Below are 25,976 nucleotides of genomic sequence, written 5' to 3' on the forward strand. Positions count from 1 at the left end.
TTTGCAGTTTGAGATGTATTTAAGGGGAGAGCTGTGATTCAAAATCTGTCTGCAGGTCCTGGTATTCGCTGACAGGCGTGTGGATAATGTGGAACCCACTTCCCACTGCCCTGGAATCTGTCCGTGCAGCGGAGCTGTAGGTTTACTCCCTTGAATCGCCAGCAGGTGGTGCTATCTCATCTGCTCGCCCCAGAGGGGGTGGGGCCGGACAGGAACAAGATGGCTGCCTGCGTCCGAGCAGGCAACAGGAGCCCCACGCCGGGCGGGCAGGACAGTCTCGGATGCAGGATAGGTGGCAGCGATCCCAGCAGATCTTCCCTGAAGCGGTTCGTTGTGGATCTCCTTGGGCCACGTGGTGCGATATGCTATCCCTCCCAGAGGCTGCGGCGGCGGTGGCGACAGCGACGGCAGCGGCAGCTGCGGTGGGGGGAGGGGCAGCAGCAGCGGCGGCGGGACCATTTGGAATGCAGTCAAAACTGTCCAGTCGTTGCGATGGCAGCGGCTGAGCTCTGTCTGTAGAGCAGGCTGCGATGCTGGGGTCCCCAGCCCCCCGGGGCGAGAGTCAGAGACCCACTGCAGATCTCCCTTGCAGAGGGCTTCAGACGCCGGGTTCCCCGTCGCCATCTTGCCGCCGACCAGAGCGTAAGTCTTGAGCTGCATGGAGAGACCTTGAAAGGGCAGAAAGTTTCCCAGTAGGGAAAAAAAGGGAAGATGCACCTCACAAGTCTAAACTAAAGTTTTTACAGTGATGCATGATAAGAAGAATCTGAAGAGAGACTGCAGAGCTTTGCACCTAGAAGTTATTAGACGTGCTTTATCTTTGGTTTTATTGTTTTGTTTGAGTAGGAGTCTCACTCTGTCACCCAGGCTGGCGTGCAGTGACACAGTCACAGCCACGGCATCCTTGACCTGCTGGGCTCAAGCGATCCTTCCACCTCAGCCTTCCAAGTAGCTGGAACCAGAGGCATGCGCCACCACGCCCAGCGCACATTGTAGAGATGAGATCTTGTCATGTTGCTCAGGCTGGTCTCGAACCCCTGAGCTCAGGCAATCCTCTCGCCTCTGCCTGCCTAAGTGCTGGGATTACAGGTGTGAGCCACCGTGCCTGGCTTATCTTTGTTTTGAAAATGTTGTTTATTATAATGGCTTAAAAACATATTTACGTGTGTGTGTGTTTATGTGTGTAACTGGTTTAATTGCTTTCCTTTCTGCAGCCATCAGTGTGAGGATACTTGGAGCAGTGACTGCCATCTGGTGGTCAGCCAGAATCATCACTTTCTGTAACCTGATGGTTACTAAGATGCCCACTCTGGACTCACATGGTATGCAGTGGCAGCAGGGAACCAGTTGAAAGATGTCTGATGTTGGAGGGTGACCAGTTGAAGGATGTCTGATGAAGGAGCCTCGTGAAATAACCCTTTGCTTCTGCCTGAATGGGTTGTTCATTACAGATTCTGAGCCTGGAGCCAACTCCAAAATGGGGTCTCTGAAGAAAAAACTTGAGTTGCTCTTGTGTTTTAATCAGAGATCTGCATCCCTACCAGTGAGTAACCAAGACTGTGAATGAGCGCACATCAAGAGGAGCATGTGATTGACATGGAGCCTGAAATAAACTGCTCTGAATTGTGTGACAGTTTTCCTGGCCAGGAGCTGGATCGGAGACCCCTTCATGATCTCTGCAAGACAACAATTGTAAGTGAGCAGCCGTGGGGTATTAGGCCTCCTCAGATGTATGTGATGGTGGTGGGGAGGAGGAGGAGGAGGCAGAGGAACTGCTCCTGTGGGACATGCACTTCCCAGCACTGGTGGTGATCGGGCAGCTCATGTTTGATCTAGAGAAGATCCTCATTTCTAACAGCTTCTCTTTTTTTCTGTCCTCAGACATCTTCCCAACACAGCAGTAGGACCACCTCTTCATTATCTCCTGTCCTCTTGGGTATTGTTTGGACTTTTCTCAGCTGTGGACTTCTGCTGATACTTTTCTTTCTTGCCTTCACAATTCGCTGCAGGAAGAACAGGTAAGCAGCCGCATGTCCAGTTTCTCATCGCCATAGCCTGAATCATGAAACTCAGAGTGCTAGTATCATTTGGCAGCACAAACTGCTAACTGGAATCCACAAAGCTTGTCTCCCACTGTGGCATTAAGCTACATGAGAAGTTCCCCCTGAAATAGTACTGGACTTGCCGTGAGTTTCCCTCTGGAGAAGGGAAACTTGCCTTGGTGTTGTGGTAACTACTGCAAGTGTACCCAAATAAGAGAACGAAGAGACTTTTCCCATAAAGGAGATACAATCTTTCTGAAAAAAGGAGGCATTTGTATTAAACATGAAAAGAAATGTAGATTCCAAAGCAACATAAAAGTTTGCGGACAACACAACAGAACTGGTCTGGGTGGGTTAAGGTTTCTGCAAAAACAGTGAAGCTCTAATAACTGGCTATTTGCTAGACAATTCTGGCCGACTGAAAAGTCACTGGCTCATCGGGGTATCGATGGCTCTCAGGGCTGGAAAAAGCAGCAAAATGGTGACTTTTTTCTGGAGGGACATGTAGAATCTTGCCTTGGCTACAATTTGATTCTCCCCTCTGGGCTCATCCTATCTGTCCCTCCCCAACACTCTGTACCCTCATCCTTCCCCAGATGTCCCAGGCTGCTTCCTGAGAAGCCCTGATCCAGCCCCCTCTCCCTGGCCCACAGCTGACTCCTGGAGAGAGCCCACAATCAGAACGTAACAACTCCCGCAGACCGGCCAAACTCATTCAGCCTTTCATTGTGGTGACCAAGTGTGTCATACTGCATTGCCTATAGATTTGACACTCGAATGAAGATTGGTCAGTTGCATTTTGGGGTGCCATTTGCCACTTTAGGCATGGAGGACACGGAATGAGTCAGCAACTTGGTTGCTGGGTCAATCTCATCATGGTGGTGACATGTGGCACTCTATCCGGGTTGTATCCCAGATGCTGCCCCAGCCACTTTTCATTCTGTTTCTCAAATACACTAAGCTTACTTCCATCTCAAGGCCTTTGTACTTACTGTCGCTTTACTGTTCCTCTGCCTGACCATCTTCCCCAGGTCTTGCTGTGACTAACTCCTTCTCATCTTAAAGGTCTAGGCTCCAGTGTCACCTCTTCAGAGAAGTCTTCCCTGATCCTCCTATCTAAAGTAGCTTCTCTACTAGATGGTTATCCCCTCATCTCATTCTATATGCCATCACCCTGTTTTATTTTCTTTATAGCAAGTATAACCTGATATTACCATATTTATTGATTTCCCTGTTGATTTTCTGTATCCCCCACCAGAAAGTAAAGTCTGTGAAAACAGGACTTGTTTGTCATGCTCACCACTGTGTCTCCAGCATTTAGAACAGACTGGAACATAATAAGTGCTCAGTAAATATGTGTTCTGTGATCTTGGGAGGAAAGAGATTTAAATTCCCAATGGTGGCTGCTGCCAAGAAAATGACTAGAAAAATCATGCATTTCAAGGTTAAAGAATTATGAAATACAGACTTTTCAAACTGCAACACCTTTCTATAATGCAAATTTATACTTACTTGGTATAAGAAAATTATGTCACTGTTTCATATGTAATTTTTTCCCCTCAGCATTCACAGGCAAGCTTTCTCGTAGTTTAAAAAAAAAAAAAAAAAAGGAGCCTTAAGCTAAGAATACTGTGGCAGTTCCTCCCCCCTTGGGCAAGTAGTGACTGGTTTAATGGTTTTAAGAACTGGTGTCCTCCCTATAACATGAAGCTGTAGGAAAAAACTTCAGTTGATTGTTGAAGAAAGCACAGATTCAGGGTAGATTTTGAATTTTGATGACAGTGTCATCTATTGAATGCCCCTGAGGATCTCTATCTTGAGATGAAAGACTGCAGAAGTCAGCTGTGTTCCTGGGTACAAATGACGGTGGACATTTACTGAATGATAGTGTTGTAGTTGGAATAATAATAATTTTATTAGTACTTTGGCTACAAAGTTATATATGTTTTGAGTGTTATGGCCCCATCCTATTTTTCCCACAAACCATACTTTTATATACAATTTTGCAGAATGGAAGGTTTATCAAGCATTTATATATCCTGTTAAAACAGAAACACCTGTAAATAGCATTATAATAGAAACACTATATTTCTTTCTCTCTGTTAAAGATTTTTGCTGCCTGTTTTATTTGCAGTGGGAGCATGACTTAGCATAAAGAATAAAGTACTAAGAGGCACTGTGAATAAAAGCATATTTTACAATTAAGTAGCTTACAAGGTCAGACAAGGAGAGATAAAATAACCCTGTTTCAAAAGTGCTTTATTGAACAATGAAATTTGTTCAAAGATGCAGCGTCACAATCAGATATTTTCTTTCTTTCCAGTTCTGTAGTCTCCAAATTGTGACAGTGTGTGTGTACATGTATGTGTGCATGCAAGAGGAAGAAACATATTTTAACAAAATAAAATGAAACAATAATGTTTAAACTCAGTTGCAGATATTGCAGTTTTAAATTTTAAATGTAACCTACAATTAAAAAAAAATCAGCAAAGATATAGATAACTTAAACACATCAACCAACTTGAACCGATTGACATTTATATTACTCCTCACTCAACAACAGCATAATACATAATTCTTTTAAGTACACATAGGACATTTATGAAGATATATCATATTCTGGGTCATATGAAAAGTTTCATTAAATTTAAAAGTATTCAAGTCATATAAATTATGTTCTCTGAACACAATGAAATTGAAATAGAAATCAATAACGAAGGTTTCTGGAAAATCCTGAAACTAATATGCAGAAACTAAATAGAATACTTTAAAATAACCCATGGTCAAGGAAGAAATCAGAAGGAAAACTTAAAAGTACTTTGAGCCGAATGAAAATGAAAATATAAGCTGGGCTCGGTGGCTCAGCCTGTAATCCCGCGCTTTGGGAGGCTGAGGTGAGTGGATTGCCTGAGCAACTTGGCGAGACCTCATCTCTACAATAAAAAAAACAAAAACAAAAACATTAGCCGGGCGTGGTAGCGTGCGCCTGTAGTTCCAGCTACTTGGAAGACTGAGGCGGGAGGATTGCCAGAGCCCAGCAGGTCGAGGCTGCAGTGGCCGGGAGCAGCCACTGCATTTGTCTGGGTGACAGAGTGAGACTCCAACTCAAAAAAAGAAAGAAAAAGAAAAAGAAAATACAACATAAAATGTGTTGGATGCTATTAAACTAGTACTTAGGGGGAAATTTGGAGCACTAAACACCATATTAGAAAAGAAGAAAGGTCTCAAATCAATAGCCTTGACTTCTGCCTTACGAACAGAAAAAACAAGAACAAAAACAAAAACAGCAAATGAGTTCCAAGTAGAAAAAAATCAGTAAACCCCAAAGCTGCGCAGGGCCCCTGGTAGGTTTTCCTCCAACACTGGGAACTGGGCACAGAGGTACTTACCGCCTCTGTCTATACTCTGGTGTGGTAGCCAGAGTCCCAGATGCTGGTGAAATGTGTCCATCTTTGTGGCCTCCTCACTTCACCACAGTTAGGGTCATGTGAGCCCTTTAGCTGCATCTGACTGAGTTGAATTTTATATGCATGTACCCTGCTATAGTCAGAAAATCCAGCCTACTACATGAGTCATAGTTCTCAAGCTTGTTATTGTTATACTCTTCTCAGAATCTCTGATTCACTAGGTTTCACATTACTTTCCATTATTGTAAAAGGCCTCAAGATAGTCATGTTTTTTAAAAAGGTTAGACTCCTCTTTTCTTTGTTCTTTCCATGCCTAAAAGCCTTGTGTTATCATCTAAGCAAGGTTTATTTATCAATATCAATAGTAAACATTCTTACTGAGCAGAACACTTACTGTGCTCAGGATACTGCATAAAATGTGATTTAAGGACCAGGTGTGGTGGTTCATGTCTATAATCCCAGTGGTTTGGTAGGCTGAGGTGGGAGGATTGCCTGGAGCCAGGAGTTTGAGACTGGCCTGGGAAACATAGTAAGACTCTGTCTCTACAAAAAATGTAATTAGTGGGGTATGGCAGCACACACTTGTAGTCCTAGCTACTCAAGACGTTGAGATGGGAGGATCACCTGAGTCCGGGAGTTTGAGGCTACAGTTAGCTATGATCGTACTACAATCCAGAGCAAGATCCTGTCTCTTTAAAAAAAATGTGATTTAAGGGTTGCAAGGAGCTTCAAATGCATCCCCTGGGTGGGAAAACATACACAAGTCAAGAAATATATACTCTTGAGTTTTAAAAATATAATATTTCAAAAATAATGCCTTGTGGCAGGAATAGAAGCTGTGCTCTTTGTGTATTGATTGTTTCAAGTTGGTCCTCTCTGTGGTTTGAGTATTTGGAGTCCAAGGGAAGGTGACAGGGAAGAAAGGAAAGCAGTACTGATCTTTCTGACCAAAAGAACGTTTGCACACTATTGTGCACTATCAGGATTTCTGGGATCTTTTTCTGTAATCCCTGGTTTGATGGTTATTGACCAAGAAGGAAGAAAGGGAGCCAGTCAGGGCTACAATAAATACCACCCATATAGTTCAATTTGGGGATAGTGTTGCAGAACCAAGGACTGAATGAGACAGGATGGCCAGGAGCAGATCCTGCAAGGCTTTATGCAAAAAGGAAGCTGAGTTTCTTTAATTTTATTTTATATTATTTTTATTAAAGATGTGGGGTACAGCTGGGCTCAGTGGCTCAGCCTGTAATCCCGTGCTTTGGGAGGCCGAGGTGAGTGGATTGCCTGAGCCCGCGGGTTCGAGACCCACGTGGGCAACTTGGCCAGACCTCATCTCTACAATAAGTCAAAAATTAGCCGGGCGTGGTAGCACACTCCTGTAGTTCCAGCTACTTGGAAGGCTGAGGCGGAAGGATCGCCGGAGCTCAGCAGGTCGATGCTGTGGTGGCCAGGAGCAGCCACTGTGCTCCAGTCTGGGTGACAGTGAGAGACTCCAACTCAAAAAAAAAAGATGAGTGATACAGGTCAGATTAGGTACATGAGTGGTTTACAAGCAGGTGAAGTTTGGACCTCCATCTGGACCTCACTTCACCTGGTTTAGGATCCGGTACCCTTAGCGAGGTTATGTGCCCCCTCTTCCCTGCTCCCCAGGCAATGACCCACTACTGCTGATCCCTTTCTTCTAGTATTGTGATAAATGTTCAGGACCCACTTGTAAGTGAAAACATGTGGCATTTAATTCTTTGTTTCTGTGATAGATCACTGAGTTGATGGAGTCTAAATCCACCCAAGTTGCTGCAAAGTTCATAATTGTGTCCTTCTTTATGGCTGCGTAATACTCCATCGTGTATATATACCACATTTTCTTTATCCAGTCCACTTTCAGTGGGCAGCAGGACTGGTTCCATGTTTTTGCTATTGTAAATAGTGCAGCAATGAACGTGCATGTACAGGTGTCTTTTTTGTAGAACAATTTGTGTTCCTCTGGGTATATTTCCATGAGGGGGATTGCTGGGTCATATGGAAGGTCAATTTCTAGTGCTTTTAAAAATCGCCACACAGATTTTCCATAGAGGTTGTACAAGCTTGCACTCCCACCAACAATGTAGAAGCATTCTCTTTTCTCTGCACCCACATCAGCATCTGTTATTTTTTTATTATTGACGATGGCCATCCTTACTGGTGTTAGGTGGCATGTATCTCAGTGTAGTTTTGATTTGCATTTCTCTGATGATTAGTGAGACTGAGCATTTTTTCATGTTGCTGTTGGCTGTTCCTAAGTTTCACAAAAGGAAAAAAATTGTATTGGTCATCAATTCCAGAGGACTGGGCATAGAGCCAAAAATCAGTGGCGTATCATGAGGTTAAAGCCAGTGGTATGCAGGAATGGAGCAGGAAAGAGGTACAAAGCAGAAGAGATGTAAAAAGATCTAGGACTATGAACTAGATAGAGTGCTTTTTTGGGTACTGGCAGTGAGATGGAATATGGGTGTCAGCAAAAGTTAATGAGGTAGGATCAGGGTTAATGCACAGGTGTAGTTTCTACACGGTCCTTTGATGCTGTTTGTTCATCCTAAGTCAGTCCTAAATCAGTATCAGCCCTAGATGAAGCGGTCACAACACTTCACTGACTGTTAAAGATAGTCATGGCTGTCCATTATCCCATCACGGCTGATGGCACTTACTGGATTTGGAGGAAGGGAGTTCTGTCTTCCTTTCATGACCTCCTCGAGTTTATTCATCTTTGTGTTTTTCTTGTGCCTAGACTGCACACTATTTCCTGAATGAACAAATTAACTGGCCTAGAATATAGTAGACTATTCTGATAGAGGTAAGGTCTTAGAAGACACATTTTCAGTCTTTAACGTAGTTGAACATATTCATAGTATCAAATCTATATAAAGTTGCACGGTGGGTAAGCAATTGCTTTCCAATGTTCTCTTTTCTTCCTCCCACTGGTTGCCCTCTCCAGGAGCCCAAGCACACCTCTGGAGATCAGATTTCCAGCCCTCCTGGTGTGGCTCTTCATTTCAAACTATCCTTTCAATTTTATTATACCATTGAAAGCTGTCTGCTTTTGACGGACTATTGTCCACAGAGTTCTGTACTTTTAGAAGGCCTTCTCCTAATTAGGTGCATACAAGTGTACCTATTGTTTCAATAAGTATTATTGAATCGACCACCCATGTTTCAGATGCTATTCTAGGTGCTTGGGTCACATAAAATAATGAAGTGGGCAAGAATCACTTGCTTTGTGGACTTTGCTCTCCTAGACGGGTGATGAGCCAATACAGAAAATAAATTGTAAAATATATGGAATGTTGGTGATCAGAGAAGAAAAGTAAAACAAGTCCAGTGAATGGGGAACGTCAGGGTGGTAGATCCTTTGACCAAGAAAGGCCTCACTGAGGGGGTCACATTTGAGAAAGACCAGAAAGGCATAAGAAACAAGTCATTAGGTAAAGACCATTCCAGGCAGAGGAAACAGAAAATGTGAAGGGTCTGGGGTAGGAACATCCCTAGTGTTCAAGGAAAAGCAAGGAGGTCAGTGTGATGAGCAGAATAAAGGAGGTAAAGAATGGGAGAAATGAGGTCAGAGAGGCAATAGGGTTAGACCATGTAGGGCCATATAGGAGAATGTAATGGCTTTGGCTTTTACTCTGAGTATTAACATGGAGCTATTACAGGATTTGGAGCTGAGGAATGACATAACCCGATTTACGTTTAACAGGAAATCTAGGGGCTACACTGAGAATAGACCTTTAACATTGAAAAGAGCTATCTACAGCACTCTCTTAAATAACACCATGCTCCTTGGGTGCCTTAATGGATGGATGTAAATAGCTAAAAGTAGTATTTAGAAAAACCTGGAGGTGTTTGGGGGAGTCTTGTGTGGTTCCCCGCTGCTCTCGCCTGTTGGGTGAGCACTAACTCTGTCTCTTCCCAGGCCAGTGTTCCTCGCAGAGCAATGTACACATGAATGCCCACCTGTGCTCTTCAGTTCTTTCCACAGGGACACTATAAAGTTGGCAGTACACGGTAGGGGATGCTTCAAGGGGCAGTGCCCTTCTTTTTTCAAGTCAAGAGAAATTTGGTTCTGAAAGTAGCAAGTAATTACTGCCAATGGCACTAACATGTACACACATGGAGAAAGTAGGGGCCACAAAGTAAAAACTAAAGCTAAAAAAAAAAAAAAAAAGGACTGTTAAGTATTACTGCTTAAAGGCTGGAAAATAAGGGGAAAAGTTTATTTTCAGACAATATGATTGTATGTGTAAATAATTCAAAAGATTGTTCATATAAATTATTAGACTCAAGACGTGACAAAGAATTCTGGGTGGATGATAGTGGTAATGGTACTACAGATTTTAGCTCTTCCTAAATCTCCACATAAAAACAAACAGCAACTTGGCAGAACACACAAAACTCCATGAGCAACAATATAAAATCCATTTACAAGAAAACTAGTTGACAAGATATTCCTATGAGTCTTGAAATATAGCCATTTGGGGACAGACCACCAATAACCACAAGAACTGTGTTATTTGTGTCTATGTAGGAGAAATAAGAGAGGGCAATGCACATCTGACAGACCTGAGAACAGAAAACCCCAAATAACCCAAAGGTATTCACTGGAAAGCATGGGTGGGGCAATTTGAGATCAGCAACTGAAACTCAATAAGGGTTAAGTGCAAGGGATCCATGTCTGGAAAGTCTAAAAGAGACAGGGCAGTCTAACTGCTATGAAATTTCTAAACATATCTACTGGGGCTCCCTTCCAAGATAGGGTCCTATGCAGAGGAGAAACTGCTAGAAGCAGAATAAAAATTGAGCAGGATAAAGACAAAATAGATGAAGGAAGAACAAAATCCAGATAAAAGCAGAGGAGCATATCCGGGAAATCCTAGAAAGTAAACCAGATTTTTTTTTTAACAGTATACTAGTAAAATATGGTGAGGGAATCATGTGAAGTTAGAAAAGCTATCTGAACCAAGTGTCTTTTTTAAATCACATAAAAAACAAATCCATACACATACAAATTCAGTAACAGAAACTATTGAGGCCAAATGCAATATGACATTAACTTAAGAAAGAAAATAAGGAGAATAACTGTAGATAATGAAACCATGCCAAAACAGATATGCTCAAAAATAGATCAGAACGCTAATGTACTATTTCAAGTACATTCAAAGACATTAAAAAAACACATAAAATATGGGAAAAGCATAGTAAGAATTGTAAAGCAAGTTAGAAGACTCAAAAATGAGACGATACAATTCAAGAGAGAATTTTAAATAAATATTTCCTGAATGAACAAATTAACTAACCTAGAATATAGTAGACTATTCTGGATGGACTAGAAGGAACTTAATAGCAAATTAATACAATATAATCCCTTAAGAGAGATAAAAGGTAAAAAGGAGGAAAATTTGTAAATAAAAAGAAATAAAAAATAATTTGAAAAGCTTTGAAAGAAAGCAACAAAATAAAATCAAGGGAAAGAAAACCAGTATAAAACAAACAAAACCCTCTAATTTAAGAAAACTTAACTGAAAAATTGAAACTACCTATTGAAAGAACACATTGTGCTTGAATATATCAGTTCATAATGACTTAAGACTTTTTAGTAAAATTATTGAACTTAAGGAAAAAGCTCATTTGGATAAAAAAGAAAAGGACATAACTTATAAGGAAAGGAAAATTAGATTATCTTGATATTTTTCAGCACCAGTGTTTCATACCAGGAGAAAATGAAGTAATAATTTGAGATATTCAGTAAAAGAAAATGTAAGCCAAAGATTTTATATACAGCAAATGCATCTTAAGTTTAAAAGAAATAGGCAAAATGTTATCAATGTGTGAGGACTTGGGCAATATTGTTCTCACAAGTTCTTTCTAAGGAATCTTCTTGTTAACATTATACAGACAACCAAAATGACCAGAGTTATCTACAAAATGATGAGTGTTGCATATAAATACATAAACTTTCTTGGCCGGGCTCGGTGGCTCAGCCTGTAATCCCAGCACTTTGGGAGGCTGAGGTGAGTGGATTGCCTGAGCCGCGGGTTCGAGACCCGTCCAGGCAACTTAGTGAGATCTCATCTCTACAATAAATCAAAAACTAGCCAGGCATGGTAGCACACGCCTGTAGTTCTGGCTACTTGGAAGGCCGAGGCGGAAGGCTCGCCGGAGCCCAGCAGGTCGAGGCTGCGGTGGCTGGGAGCGGCCACTGCACTCCAGTCTGGGTGAGAGTGAGACTCCAACTCAAAAAAAAAAACAAAAAAACTTTCTTATAGAATTAAGAATAAATGAGGCTTAGAAGGGAAAAAATTATACAACTATATAAATATGATGTTGTAATTGTAGTCCATCCATTGAAAAATAGGAGGAGAAGATGATTGAATATAAAAAAAAATTTTAACTATTATTTTAATCATATTTGGGGATGATAGTATTGTTTTGTTATGCTAAGACTGTTGTAGTATAATATGGGATAAAACAAATGTAATTATGGGCTATTCACATTCTATTTATTATCCTCTTTTGCCTTTGAGAACCAAGATCTGATGTGGTGGGGGAAAATGCAAATTAAGTTAAGGATAAGAGATAGTAAAAACCATATAACAGGACTTTGAGGTAGCAGTATGAAATAACCAGACTCTGTATGTGTGTGTGTGTTTGTGTGTATCTTTGCTCTGTCCACTTAAAAGTCCTGAAAATAATGACTGATTCAGTAGCAATGAACATCATTAGTGTCCAGATTATGGTCTTGAAATATCATTTTTTCATTCCAAGAAACTAAAGCTCCTTGGAGAAATAGCTAATTCTAGATCTGGAGCAGGAAACGTTCAAAGTGAGCATATAACGACATATCAGAGACCACAAAACCCTATAGAAGGCCACTAATAACAAAAGAGGATGCAGGAGCCAAATTAAAGACATTTCCCTTGGCCAATAATGGGATGATTTGGGCTTCAATAAGAATAAGAGTTGCAATTTATTAAAACACATTAGTATGTTTAAAACTACAAATTTGTAATTTTAAAAAAGACTAATTGGTCACCTTCTGAAGATGACAGGAAACCAACTTATTACCTTGAAAACTGGAGAAATAATCAAGTCATTCTTATGTCATTGGATCACTGAGTAACTGAAAGGGAATTAAAAGAAGTGCCTCCTTATAAAATTATCCAGTTTGTTTATGAAACAAAGATGATAGAATTAGAATACAACCACTTTGCAGGCTGGGCATGGTGGCTCACACCTGTAATCCCAGCACTTTGGGAGGCCAAGGTGGGAGAATCACTTGAGCCCAGGAGTTTGAGACCAGCCTGGGCAACATAGTGAGACTTTGTCTCTACAAAAAATACAAAAATTAGCCAGCCATGGTGGTGTGCACCTGTAGTCCCAGCTACTCAGGGAGTCAACGAAGTCGAGGCTGCAGTGAATCAGGATCACGACACTGCACTCCAACCTTGGCGACAGAGTGAGACCTGACCCCAAATAAATAAGTACACAACATAAAATAAAAAATGTTTAAAAAGAATATAATCACTTTGCAACCTTCAATGGATTAATAGGGCTACACACTAATATCTACAACTGCTAGTATAAAAGCAAAAACTAGACAGGCGCCCTCAAAGAAATAACATACTACCACTTATAGTCTTTCTGAACCTTGATTAAACTTCTAGATCTTGCTCCAATTTTGAAGAACGACAGAAGATAAAGGAACACGTTGAATTGTTCCAACAGCAAAATCCATACTATGAGAACTACACAGTAGTAGGTCAAACAGCCCAGGAACTTTAACAGACAAATTGCAAGGAAAGAAGGGGATGAAGAGTAGTAAAAGAGATGCAAAGATATATCAAAATTGAAAATGGGCAAGACTCTGCAGCAGTGTCTTGGGATGCACACTTGAAACCATAAAGATATGCAAGAAGTGTTAACAATAAAAATCAGGATATGATTACTTCTGGAAGAAGATGAAGTGTGATTGGAATGGGATATATGGAAAAGTTTCTGGTTTGCCTGGCAAAGTTCTTGTCTTGAGCGATAATCAGGATACTTGCCTTATAATAATTCACTAAGTGATACATTTTGAATGGTTTTCCATATTCATGTTTTATTTTATAATAAAAGGGTTGCACATCAAGTTCAGCAAGGCGTATACAAGGTCAATATGTAAACACCAATTTTATGTAACATTTTAAAATTTTTGTATAATTTGCAACAGCATAAAAAGTATAAAATACCTATTTGTATTAGCTTTGTAATATGTCAACTTGACTAGGCCAAACTACATGTCCCAGAATTATCTTTCTTGTGTGTCTTCTGGTTAGGATGGACTACCAGGGGGATTCTTTCTACATCTGGACGGCTAAGGGAAATTTCAGCCATCTTGTAGTACACACACATTGTTATGAATCTGCTGATCCACCTAGTTGGTGTGAAGCATTATCTGGACCTACAATTGCTCAGCATACCCCTGGGACCCTCCATTTGCCTGTCACATTCCTGGGCCAGGTGTGTGTCTTTAGCTCCATAACAAAGAGTCCTGGCTTTTACAGGATGTTCTCATTACCTCGATCAAGTCAACAATAACTGGCATGTAGTTCAGTCTTTTTGTAAGGGTTCCATCCTGCTCTTATACTCTTGATCTTCTCTCCTGATGTGTAGACTTCAAGCTCTAGCATCAGATATGAAGACTACAGCTATAAATCTCTTACTGAACCCTGACTAATACAGTAGGAAAAGATATGCAGTATCTCTACATAGACAATCATAAAACATTTTTGAGAGAACTTAAGGAAGTTCTAAATATATTAATTGATTAGAAGACTTGATATTGTAAAGATATCATTTCTCCCCATTAATGTATGAATTCAATGCAATTGCAATAGAAATACCAACAACTTTTGTGTCTATATAGGAAACTTGACAAACTGATTCTCAAATGTATATGGAAATTCAAAGGACCAAAAATAGCCTGGGAAAAAAGGACAAAGTGAGAGGATTTATTCTTCTGGATATCAAGATTTATTATAAAGCCAGTAATTAAGACATTCCAAGTATGCTATCAGGGTAAGGAGAGACACGTAGACCACTGGAACAGAATAGAGAAACTCCAGAAAGAGTCAAGCACATATAGACCTTTCAACAAATGGTGCAGGTCACTTGGCTATCCACATGGATGAAAAGATGCAACCTGACACCACCTTAACAAACCTTATTTCTAGGTGAGTGACAGAGAAGCAAAACAAGAAAACTACAGGAAGATAATAGAGAATGTTTTCATGGGCTTGTGTAATGCAGTAACCCCAAGTTGGAGAGGGCTTGCATATAATATTTACCTATTCCAAAGAAGTCACCCGGAGGTCCAGCAGGGAAAGACATTGGTTTATTCAAACTTGTGGGAGGTACTGATGGTGGCATGTCAGTGAAGAATCTGTGCTTCGGGGCAGTATAACCAGCAGTTTTATAATCAAAGCAATCAAGCTAATCATTCAAATTCTTATCCAGTGTGTACATTGATTAAGAGTGATGACTAAATTGTTTTCAGCTTTGCTTGGTCACCTGCATTCCATGACTCATTTTTGGGAATATGCATATCCTTCAGAGAACAGCTTTGGCCAGAGGCCACTCCCTGAGGGAGCAAGGAAATCACCTATGTCCAGACAATACCTCATATTCCACCCCTACATTGACTTTTTCCACCCTCGCAATCTTCAGGTAACATTGATCTTCCGCAAGTTTTCTGAGGTGGATACATGAGTCAGACATTGCATCTATATCCTGTATATACAATAAAGGGCAAAATTGCTATAGTGATTAAAATACCTATGATTACCTTTTGTCAAAAAGAGCTTAGTGATCCAAACCACTTGGAAAAGAGATCTTCAGCAATTTGGGAAACAGCTCTGATTTCATTATTCAAACCTTCAGGGCCATAGACACTTATTGTCATATTGTCATAGACACCATTGTCAGGAATGTATACACAGTATTCAATTTTAAGTATAGCGCAGGTGTTCAGGATTCCAGCCTACTTCCTGGGAGTTTCATTAATGATGCCATTAAGGTGCTTAATGTACAGCGGGGTGTGGTCTCTGATCTCTGTCTGTACAGTTGTTAACTATCCTATCCCATCCATACTGAGTATCTCAAGTAGGGATAAATCTTACTGACTTGTTCCCTCACCAAGGAGAAAATATATTTCTTAGTCTCCTTGTACCCACCAAGACCCTGTTGAGTGTTCCAAGATGAGTCCCATTGACAGAAAACATTCCACTCCGACTTACTGGCCCGTTTCACTCTTCGTGGCATCCCTGATGTTGCTGATATGGGGAACTCTGAGCAGACCCAGCATGCTAACTTGTTGTGTACTCGGGCAAGGATCCCTGCCCATTGGAGAAACATATTCCCAGAGACAAGGCTAAGAATGATATGATAGATGTTTGAGAGGAGCAAGCAAAGGTAAACCGAATTATCAGGGAAAATACAAGCAACATTCCTGTCCTGTGACAACACGGTGACACTTTGTGAAGGCCTCCCTGGCCTGGAATACCATGCCCTAGCAGGCCTGGGAGTCCTCTTATCCATGACATGAAAGGACAGTGGGGGTGTCCTGAATTATCACATAAAAATGATAATAGTTCACCATTTGAGTATTTGAGATGTAGGGTTATTACACTTAACAGCATTTGTCCATTTTCCCATAACCATAGGATGACTATGTGAGTTATAATCTATTCTCTTTCCCCAGGGATTTGGGAGCACTAATGAGACTCGGATTGAACTTCCCAGGGCCAATGAAGAGTATTCTCTCTGGGTACTACATCCTGTGGGATAGGCAGCAACAGATTATTCTTGCTTCTCCAGCTTGATCACAATGATGATTCTTGTGTCTAAATTTACACCCTCAGGGTCATTGCCTATGGTTTTATCAGCATGTCTAGGGGTGCTTATTGGCCAGCATGGGATCTCTCATTGAGAGTGCCTATTACTTTATGCCATTGGGTTGTCCACTCCTGCAGTGAATGCTGATCTGTCTTTGAAGCATCTTTTAGCATGCCATTGTATCTTTCTATTAGACTGGCACCCACAGGATTGTAGGGTACGTGAGAATGCCAGTCAATATGCAACTGCTCAGCCCATTGTTGCACTTGATGTTCAGTAAAGTGGCTTACCTGGTTGCTTTCAATGACTTCGGGGATGCCATACACTGCAAGGAGCTATGACAGTCCTCTGATGGTTGTGCACCATGTAGGGAAGGCCAGCAGTAATCCTGTAGTAGTATCAACACACATGAGGGTGAACCGGGCCCCCTCTGACATAGGAAGGGGGCTGATACAGTCTACTTGCCAGCAGATCGAGGGCTTACACCCGTTTGATAGGCCCCCTCCTGCTGGCAGTCTCTGTGGGTGCCTCTCAGCACATACAGAGCAATCATTGCAGGCAGTCACTATGTCAGAGTATTTAATGGGCAGTCCCCAAGCTTTTACAGCTTTTCACAGTGTTTTCTGTCCAGTAAGTTTCATCTTACGATGTAGCCAACTGGCTACAGTGTTTGTCCAGGTCTGTGACCAGAAGCCAATGGAAAGTCAAGCTTTTCCCTGTCACTGCCAAAGCCACCAAGCATATTCCTCCTGGGTAACATTTACATCTAATTCACAGAGAAGGAATGGTTTAGAATGCCCAGTGCCTGGGTGGTGCCCACAGTGCTGTTGGCAGCACTGAATGCTTGTTGACACTCCTCTGCCCAGGCTCATTGGGATCCTTTTTTGGTTAATCTATGTAAGGGTCATACCATCTGTGCTAAATATGGGATTAAATACCCTCCAGTATTCCAACGAACCCAAAATTCTTGCAGCTGTTTAGGCAGGGAAACACCTACAATCTTGTCAATCACAGCTGATGGCATTACTTCTTGTAATAGAGGCCAATTCAGGTGAGAGGTCTCAGGTTTCAGTATGTCCTTGGTGTCACCAACCCCTGTGTCCTATGCGAGTCTGGCCAGCTTAGTACAGACAGAAATGACCAAAAAAAATCACCCTGGCCCCATACGAGAGACCTGCTAGTAAAAGGAAGAAAGGGATGCACAAGATTAAAAACTTGCAAATATTTAGAGGCACCTGGTAAGCAGAAATACATTCAGCCAAGAAACCAAAGTAATAAGCTGGTACCATCCAACTCCCAGCCACCAGAACATTCCACAAGCTGTCTTCTGTTTCTGGTTCCTCTCTCTAGAGTAGATCTTTGCCACAGGTCTGTGGATTGGGGAGGAGGCCATGAACTCTCTCCCTGTGCTCTGCCAGCATGCTGCAGTAACTGCAGGGGTAGCACTGCAAACTTTAGCTCAATCGAATCTGTTTCTCCCAGTTTGGCTATCGACTGTGTGACCCCTGTACCATCCCACCTACTAGAGGGAATAACACACATATTACAGCTCCATAAGAGGAAGATGGAACTGACTGTAACACCTTATCTTTTTCAGGGCTAGGTTGGTAGTGCTTTTCTTTGAGAAGTTGCTTCCATAATCCCTCCAACACCCCATTGGGTTGTTTCTCTATCTTGTTAGGATCCACCCCTGCCTTAATCAAATCTACCCACATTTGCTTGCATGTTACCTTCATGGGACCCTCTGCAGTTTTTTTCCCCTTTGGGTTCTCTTTCACCTTTTGATCTCCCCGTTCTTGCCTAAATTTTGCTGCCAGCTCTACCAGCTCTGCTGAAGTATATAGGTGCACACTAGTGTGTGTACTTCTGAGGGGTGGGTGGCAGGTATGCTGAATCTCTGCCCTCCGGCCATTCCTGTTGTGTCTTTATTTTCTGAATAATCACCGGGCAAGCCTTCATCTCTGGGGGCTCTTCTACTTCCTCTATCACCTCTATTTCATCTTTCTTTTCCGAGGAGTCTGATTCCGTCATGGGATCCCACTTTTGTGGGTCTCAGGCACTGTGGACCACCACAGGGCGAGCGCACACCATTGGCAACCGTTTTCCTTTCACTTTCGCAAAGGGGCATGCTAAGTCGCACAGCTGGTCTCTAGTCTGCTCCAGCCAGCGATTCAGCATGTCCCTGCTTTCTGCTTGAGTTAACAGAGCATATCTTTCCAGTCTTAACTCCTCCTGCAATTTCTGCACCTGGTTCCTAGCGGCTGTCTCCAGCTTGGTAGCCACGCGGGGAGCACAAAGCAGGGGCCATTCCACAGCTGCTGTAACTGCATGGCTGTCCTTTTTCATCTGAAAGTGTCCTTTCCCATCAACTGCTTTCAGTGATTCCAACAGTCCTGCTGGCGTTTTGGGGGCATCCTCGTACTCACATGGTGGCCCCCAGCTATTTATCAAGCTGGCAACTTCAAGCCTCCTGGAACCAGTGACACATCTTGGTATTATTTCCCCCAGTGCCATTCCTCCCATTCCCAGCATCTCTCCCTCCATCACCTCAGTGGGGGTGTTTCTCTGGAACATCCTGCCAGCTATGCAATTTGTAACGTGGTGACCCCATATCTGAAAGGGCTTGCACATATTGCTTACCTGTTCCAAAGAAGTCACCCAGTGGTCCAGCAGGGAAAGACAGTGGTTTTCTCACATTTATGGAAGGCACTGATGGTGGCAGGTCAGTGAAGAATCCATGCCTCAGGGCAGTTTTATAATCAAAGTAAGCTAATTATTCAAATTCCTCTCAGGTGTGTACCATGACATTGTTTAAGAGTGATGACTACATTGTTATCAGCTTTGCTTGGTTACCTGCATCCCATGACTCATTATTATTGGTAATATGCATACCCTTCGGAGACCAGCTTTGGCCAGAGGCTGCTCCCTGAGGGAATGGGAGAAACAGTCTATGTCTGGACAAGAAAACATGTCAACAGAAAACAAAAAGTATTTTTTATAAAGGGAAAGACTTACATTGCTCTACATTAAATAATCAAGAACTTCTGTTCATTAAAGATACCACTAAGGAAAAAGACAAGCCATAGACTGGGAGAATGTATTCATAGTGTGTGAATTATCAAATAATTTTTATCAAAAATAAAGAATTGGGACTCAATAAGAAAAACACAGAAAATCCAGGTATTTTTTAAGTGAGCAAAATATATGAACAGACAATTTACAAAAGAACATATCCATATAGTCAATAAGCAAATGAAAAAGGGTTCAATTACATTAGTCACAAGAGAAATGCAATGTGATAATACTATATACTCACTTGAATGTCTACAATAAAAAAAGATTGACAAAATGAAGTATTGGGAAGGATGTGATGTAACTGGAATTCTCATGAATGTTGTGGGAGTATGCACTGATCACTTTGGAGAACTGTTTAGCACTATCTACTAAACTTGAACATATTTGTCAATTGTCCCAGCAATTTCAGCAAAATTGTGTACCTATATTCACCAAAATACATGCATTAGAATATTCTTAGCAGCACTATTTGCAATAGTCTCAAATTGCATACCACTCAAATGCTCATCCACAGTTTATTGTTTAAATACATCATGAGGCAGGGTGTGGTGGCTCACGCCTATAATCCCAGCACTTTGGGAGGCCAAGGTGGGATCAGTTGAGGCCAGGAATTCAAGCCCAGCCTAGGCAACATAGTGAGACCTTGTCTCTACAAAAAAAAATAATAATAAAATTAAAAAATTAGCCAGACACGGTGGCACACACCTGTAGTCCCAACTACTTAGGAGTCAACTTCCAAATACCTTCTTTACTTATTAGCAAATACTATGGAATAAGTATGTTCCCCCAAAATTCATGTTGAAACCTTAACCCCCAGTGTGACTGTATTTGGAGATTGGGTCTTTGGGAGATAATTTAAATGAGGTTATAAGGTGGGACCCTAATCCAATAGGGCTGGTGTCCTTATAAAAAGAGAAAGAGACACCAAATCATGCTCTCCTTGCATGCACAGAGAAGAGGCCATGTGAGGACACAGCAAGAAGACAGCTGTCTGCAAGCCAGGAGGAAAGGCCTCACCAGAAATCAACACTGACAAAACCTTGATCTGGGATCTCTAGCCTCCAGAACTGTGAGAAAATAAATTTCAGTTATTTAAGCCACCCAGCCTGTGGTATTACGTGATGGCAGCCCGAGCAGACCAGTACACCAAATGTCCACACGTGTTCAACGGTTCACCATAATAGCCTTTCTTACTTTGATCAAATTACTGCATCAGGATTTGGCCTTAAATTTCCTATTCCCTTTGCTTTTGTAAATGTAGCTGAATATCCAAATTTCACTCCGTTTGGAGGCTAACAAGATTAGACAATAATCTGACATTAATCAGTGCCTGATCCTATTCTGTGTCTTCTTCCATCACCATCCCACTAAGGAGCTTGCTTTGTTTGTTTGTTTGTTTCATTTGATCAAATAGTAAACATTTGAATCTTGCTATTGTAAATGGTGAACGATTCTCTCTCTCTCTCTCTCTCTCTCTCTCTGCCTGTGTGTGTGTGTGTGTGTGTGTGTGTGTGTGTGTGTGTGTGTGTGTATTGATCAGGATGCTAATCTATGCACGGTGACCTTTGTTTCTATCTGGCTGAGCAGATGTAGGAATTAATCATTGTCACTCCTGGATGGTGCGGCTGCAGCTGTCCCTCACTGCCTTTCTGCCCCGATAGATTTATTAGTGCGTTTTCTTTGCTGGAAAACATGCCTCAGCACAGAAGAACTGGCAAATTAGAGAAGCTTATCTGTGAGTATAATTTTCTAGAAACGTGTTTTTTTCTACACGTCTGTACCTATATATTCTTTACTCTTTTTAAAAAGAGAAAGAAGAGGAAGAGAAGAAAGGGAGAAAAAGAAAACAAACAGTATTGTGGTATTGTTTTGTAGCAGAACAATTATTTCCCATCTCAGAATTTTCACACTGGATCAGCGGCATAGCTGCCCAGCCTAGGATTACAAAGAACTGATTGACTTCTAACCTCTATATCCTTTTTTGGGAACTGCCCCTACCCTTAACTCCCAATTATCAGCCAGAATCTATGCATACTTTGCCTGTAGGCACCAGAAAATAAGTAGTCTAGGTTTCCTTAGTACTAAATTCATCTTATAGCAGCCACACTACAAAACCTCAGCCTACAGCTAACACTTTCTGGACCCCAAACATGTAGGTACCACTATAGCCTAACCAAATCCAACTCATGGGGAGATATATATATGGTTTTTCTGGGGAACTGCTGTCAGAACTCAAGGGGATATTGAACCCAGCCTAGATGGAAATCAAAGTAGTCATGTCTCTTTGGATACTGGAATCGGCCCCAAAATCCATACAGTTTTCCTGGGCCTGGGCTATCTCATTCCATCGTACCAACCCCAAAATCAGTCAGCACTCCCTCGTGTGGAGGCTAAAGAGGAGCAGCCAGTGCTTATTCAGTCTGTTCATTCCTTTCTGGTGACCCATTGTCTTCCCAGAATCCTAGACTCCGACCTCAGACACCTCTGCTAACCTGGACCTTTCTGGTACCACCCCTCACTCACTGGGAGACTGAGAATTTTCTCCACTCCCTGACTCTGTTTGATAGACTATGAGTCTCATACAATTTCCTCTTTTATTGATTCTTTCTGTATTTCTCTTTCTCAAAATGATCTCCTGGTTTTAGACATTCGTTCATGTTCAGTCCCTAAATCATCACTGATAGTTATTGCTTCCATGTTCCCATCATCTGGCATGTGTTTCTTAATCCTGTGGGTTCAACTCTTCTGGTCTAAACTTTTCAGCCTCAATTCTGAGAATTTTTTTTTTTTAGTTGGAGTCTCACTCTGTCACCCAGACTGGAGTGCAGTGGCTGCTCCCGGCCACCGCAGCTTCAACCTGCTGGGCTCCGGCGATCCTTCCGCCTCAGCCTTCCAAGTAGCCAGAATTACAGGCATGCGCTACCACGCCCGGCTGATTTTTTTGATTTATTGTAGAGATGAGGTCTTGCTGCCCAGGTGGGTCTTAAACCCACGGGCTCAGGCAATCCACTCACCTCAGACTCCCAAAGGTGCGGAATTACGGGCTGAGCCACTGAGCCCAGCTAATTCTGAGAATTTTTCTGTCTCTGATAGTGATGCCAAGCACCTTAGTATGAGAAGGCAGTTTAATCCCCTGAATGCCAACTTAGTGGTTAGGCCCATCTCCCAAAAAAGAAAAACAGAAACTCCTACTGGTAGTAATTCATTTGGGTCAGATAACCCATTTTGGGACCATTTCCTTTAAAAGTATATTTTATTGCTGGTAACCATCTCTTGGAGGATAATGATCATCCTTAAATTACTGTGTTTTGTGAAGTTGGCACTTTATTTTATTTTTCATGTCCTAAATTTGCATATCTGAACCTTTAAATGGTATCCTCCCTTTCGAGTCTTCTAAGATTTCATTCTGCCTATTCAAGATTTTTGTGATTTAATAGATTTCAACCACATCCTCACTGGCCTTCTCCTTTCCAAGCTGCAGACTGGTCTGTCCTCACTCTGGAGGGACCCTGACATTCTTGTTTTCCTTCTCCAAAACTTGTTTTCCTCAAATCCTTCTTGAGTAAAGGTGACTAAAACCAAGTGTTCCATTCTGACATACTGTGAGATTTCACCAAGCTTTAAACTCTCAGAAGAAAAGAGAGAGGAGGTAGCCTAGTTTTATATACAATACAGCGAACAATAGAAAATAGAAATGTTACTGGCAAGGGGAATCTTTCTCAAATATCCATGCGTAAGAATTCCTCAGACACATACGATAACAACAGGAATTAATCTTTTTTCTTCGTAAGTACTATTTACATGCCATGAAATTTACCATTTTAGGTTAGCCATTTAATAGTCTTTAGTGGTTGCAAGGTTGGGTAGCCACCATCACTATCTAATTCCAGAATATTTTATCACCCCCTCATCACCAAAATAACTCTGTACCTGTTAGCAGTCTTTCTTCATTTCTCGCTTCCTTGTGCTCCTGGCAACCATTATAGATTTGCCTGTTCTGGACATTTCATATAAATGGGATCATATAACATGGAGTCCTTTGTGTCTGATTTCCTTCACTTAGCATAATCTTGGCATTATCTTTTATAGATATTCCACATTTTTTATCCATTTATCAGTTGATGAACATCTGGTTGTTTCTACTTTTGAGCTATTATGAATAATATGCTGCTATGAACATTTGTGTTCAAATTGTCTCGTGTACATATGATTTTACTTATCTTGTGTATATACCTAGGAGTGAAATTTCTTGGTTATATGATGACTCTGTATTTAACATAAGAGCAGATCTGTTTTTCAAAGCAGCTACATCATTTTACAATCTCACCAGTGAGGATTCCAGTTTTTCCACATCATCATCAATACTTGTTATTGTCTATCTTTTCAATTCTAGCCATCCCAGTGGGTGTAAAGTTCCTTTTCATGGTTTTGATTTGTAATTCCCTATTGGCCAGTGATGTTGAGTACCTTTTTATGTAATTATTGCCCATTTGTGTATCTTCTTTGGAGAAATGCCCATTCAGATGCTTTGATAATTTTAAAAATTAGATTGTCTTAGAAATATATTTAAGTCAATTAGACAGGCATGGTGGCACATGCCTGTAGTCCTAGCTACTCAAGAGAAAATGTTTTATTTTTATTTTTATTTTATTTTTAGTCAGGATCTCACTTTGTCACCCAGGCTGGAGTGCAGTGGTGTAATCACGGCTCACTGCAGTCTCAACCTCCTGGGCTCAGGAGATTCTTCCACCTCAGCCTTCTGAGTAGCTGGGACTATAGGCATACACCACTATGCCTGGCTAATGTTTCTATTTTTTTGTAGAGACATGGTCTTGCTATGTTGCCAAGGCTGGCCTCAAGTGATCGTTTCACCTCGGCCTTCCAAAATGCTCAGATTACAGATATGAGCCCCCACACCCAGTCCAGAATATATGAGTATACTCAAGCTTGGTTCACATAGAATCTCCTAGGGAGCTTTTAGAAATCCTGATGCCTGCACTTTACCCTACGTTAGTTAAATTACAACATCTGAAGGTAGGACTTAGACAACAGTTTTTAAATTATTTGTTTGTTTGTTTTATATTTTGAAAATGTAAGTAGAGAGTTTATTTGAGGACTGCAACCTTAGAGACATAGATTCAAGTTGCTCTGAATATATGTTCCAATTAGCAGCAATTAGAAGTAGGTTTTTTGGCTTTTTTTTTAATGATGTGGAGTACAATTCAGGATTAGGTATGAAGGTGGTCATCATACAGGTAAAGTTTGGGCCTCCCTTTGGTTCCTATTTTGCCTAGATTAAGTACCCTTATTGATGTTGTGTGCCCCCCCCCAGCAGTATCCCACTACTGCCAATCCCTTTCTTACAGTATTATGGTAAATGTTCAGGGTCCGCTTATGAGTGAGAACATGTGGTCCTCTGTTCTTTGCTTCTGTAATAGATCATTGAGTATGATGTTTTTTAAAAAATCTCCGGGTGATTCTAATGTTTAAGAACCATTACTGAAGGTTAAGTGACTAAGCTGATGATAGCAATATGAAAATATTAAAGATTTGGTAGCTTAGAAATTATTCCAGGTATTAAAAATGGTAGACAAGTCCGGGCTCGGTGGCTCAGCCTATCATCCCAGCACTTTGGAAGGCCAAGGCAAGTGGATTGCCTGAGCCTGCGGGTTAGAGACTAGCCTGGGCAACTTGGCCAGACCTCGTCTCCACAATAAATCAAAAATTAGCTGAGCACAGTAGCGCGTGCCTGTAGTTTTGGCTACTTGGAAGGCTGAGGCGGAAGGATCACCAAAGCCCAGCAGGTTGAGGCTGCGGTGGCCGAGAGCGTACCACTGCACTCCAACCTGGGCGACAGAGTGAGACTCCAACTCAAAAAAATAAGAAAAAACAGGAGACTTTATCCAAATGTGTATTGTAAAATACTTAATCAGGTCAAGGGGTGGAGGTGAACTTTTTAATAAGAATTTTTGATAGGATTAACGTTCCTATAACAAGAATTTTCAAACCACCTACAGCTAGAGAAAATACCCTGTCTGTGATACTTGCCTAGTGACTAGGAGTTGGTTTTATGAGGTAACCATAGGTGAGCCAATAAATGTGAGTGACCATTACACAGTTAAATCCCTAAACCCAGAAATTGTATCTCAATTATTCTATATTCACTAAGGAAACAAAAAAATATGAGTATTAGCTAGGAGAAAATGGAAAGGTAGGCTTTTGAAAATTATAAGAAGATTGGAGACTATTTTAAGCGACTTTATTGGAAGCATAGGAAAAGAGTAACAGAATAAAAAAATTCAATCACATAAAAATGTGACAGTCACAGTGGTTATTGTGGAGGGAAAATGACATGTCTCAAAGAATATGAAAAGCTCCCCAGAGGAGAGCAGGAAGCCCACAGTGTGTGTCAGGTTAGGTATAGAATAGGAAAAAAGACTTTGAAAAACACATTTGAAGTGCTCAAAACACATGAAGGGATTATTTAAAACCTATTAAAAGGGAGAAGCTAGAATAACAGTGGGCTCTTTTGCTGAGAATAAGGGAG

At 41.4% G+C, this 25,976-nt stretch overlaps 1 protein-coding gene across 2 annotated transcripts in view; it reads left to right on the top strand.

Moving 5' to 3' along the window:
- Positions 1–1,216: 1,216 nt before the first annotated feature.
- GPR156 (G protein-coupled receptor 156) overlaps positions 1,217–25,976 on the top strand; it is a 68,517-nt gene continuing 43,757 nt past the window's right edge. For both annotated transcript variants that reach the window (XM_008068453.2, XM_008068454.2), the window contains exons 1-2: positions 1,217–1,692; positions 1,882–2,018. In XM_008068453.2, the coding sequence (XP_008066644.1) occupies positions 1,564–1,692; positions 1,882–2,018 (266 nt within the window). In that variant the 5' untranslated portion in view covers positions 1,217–1,563. The remainder of the gene's footprint in view (positions 1,693–1,881; positions 2,019–25,976) is intronic.

This window comes from Carlito syrichta, unplaced genomic scaffold, assembly GCF_000164805.1.
Source record: "Carlito syrichta isolate Samal-C Ts95f unplaced genomic scaffold, Tarsius_syrichta-2.0.1 Scaffold310960, whole genome shotgun sequence".
Classification (NCBI taxonomy): domain Eukaryota; kingdom Metazoa; phylum Chordata; class Mammalia; order Primates; family Tarsiidae; genus Carlito; species Carlito syrichta.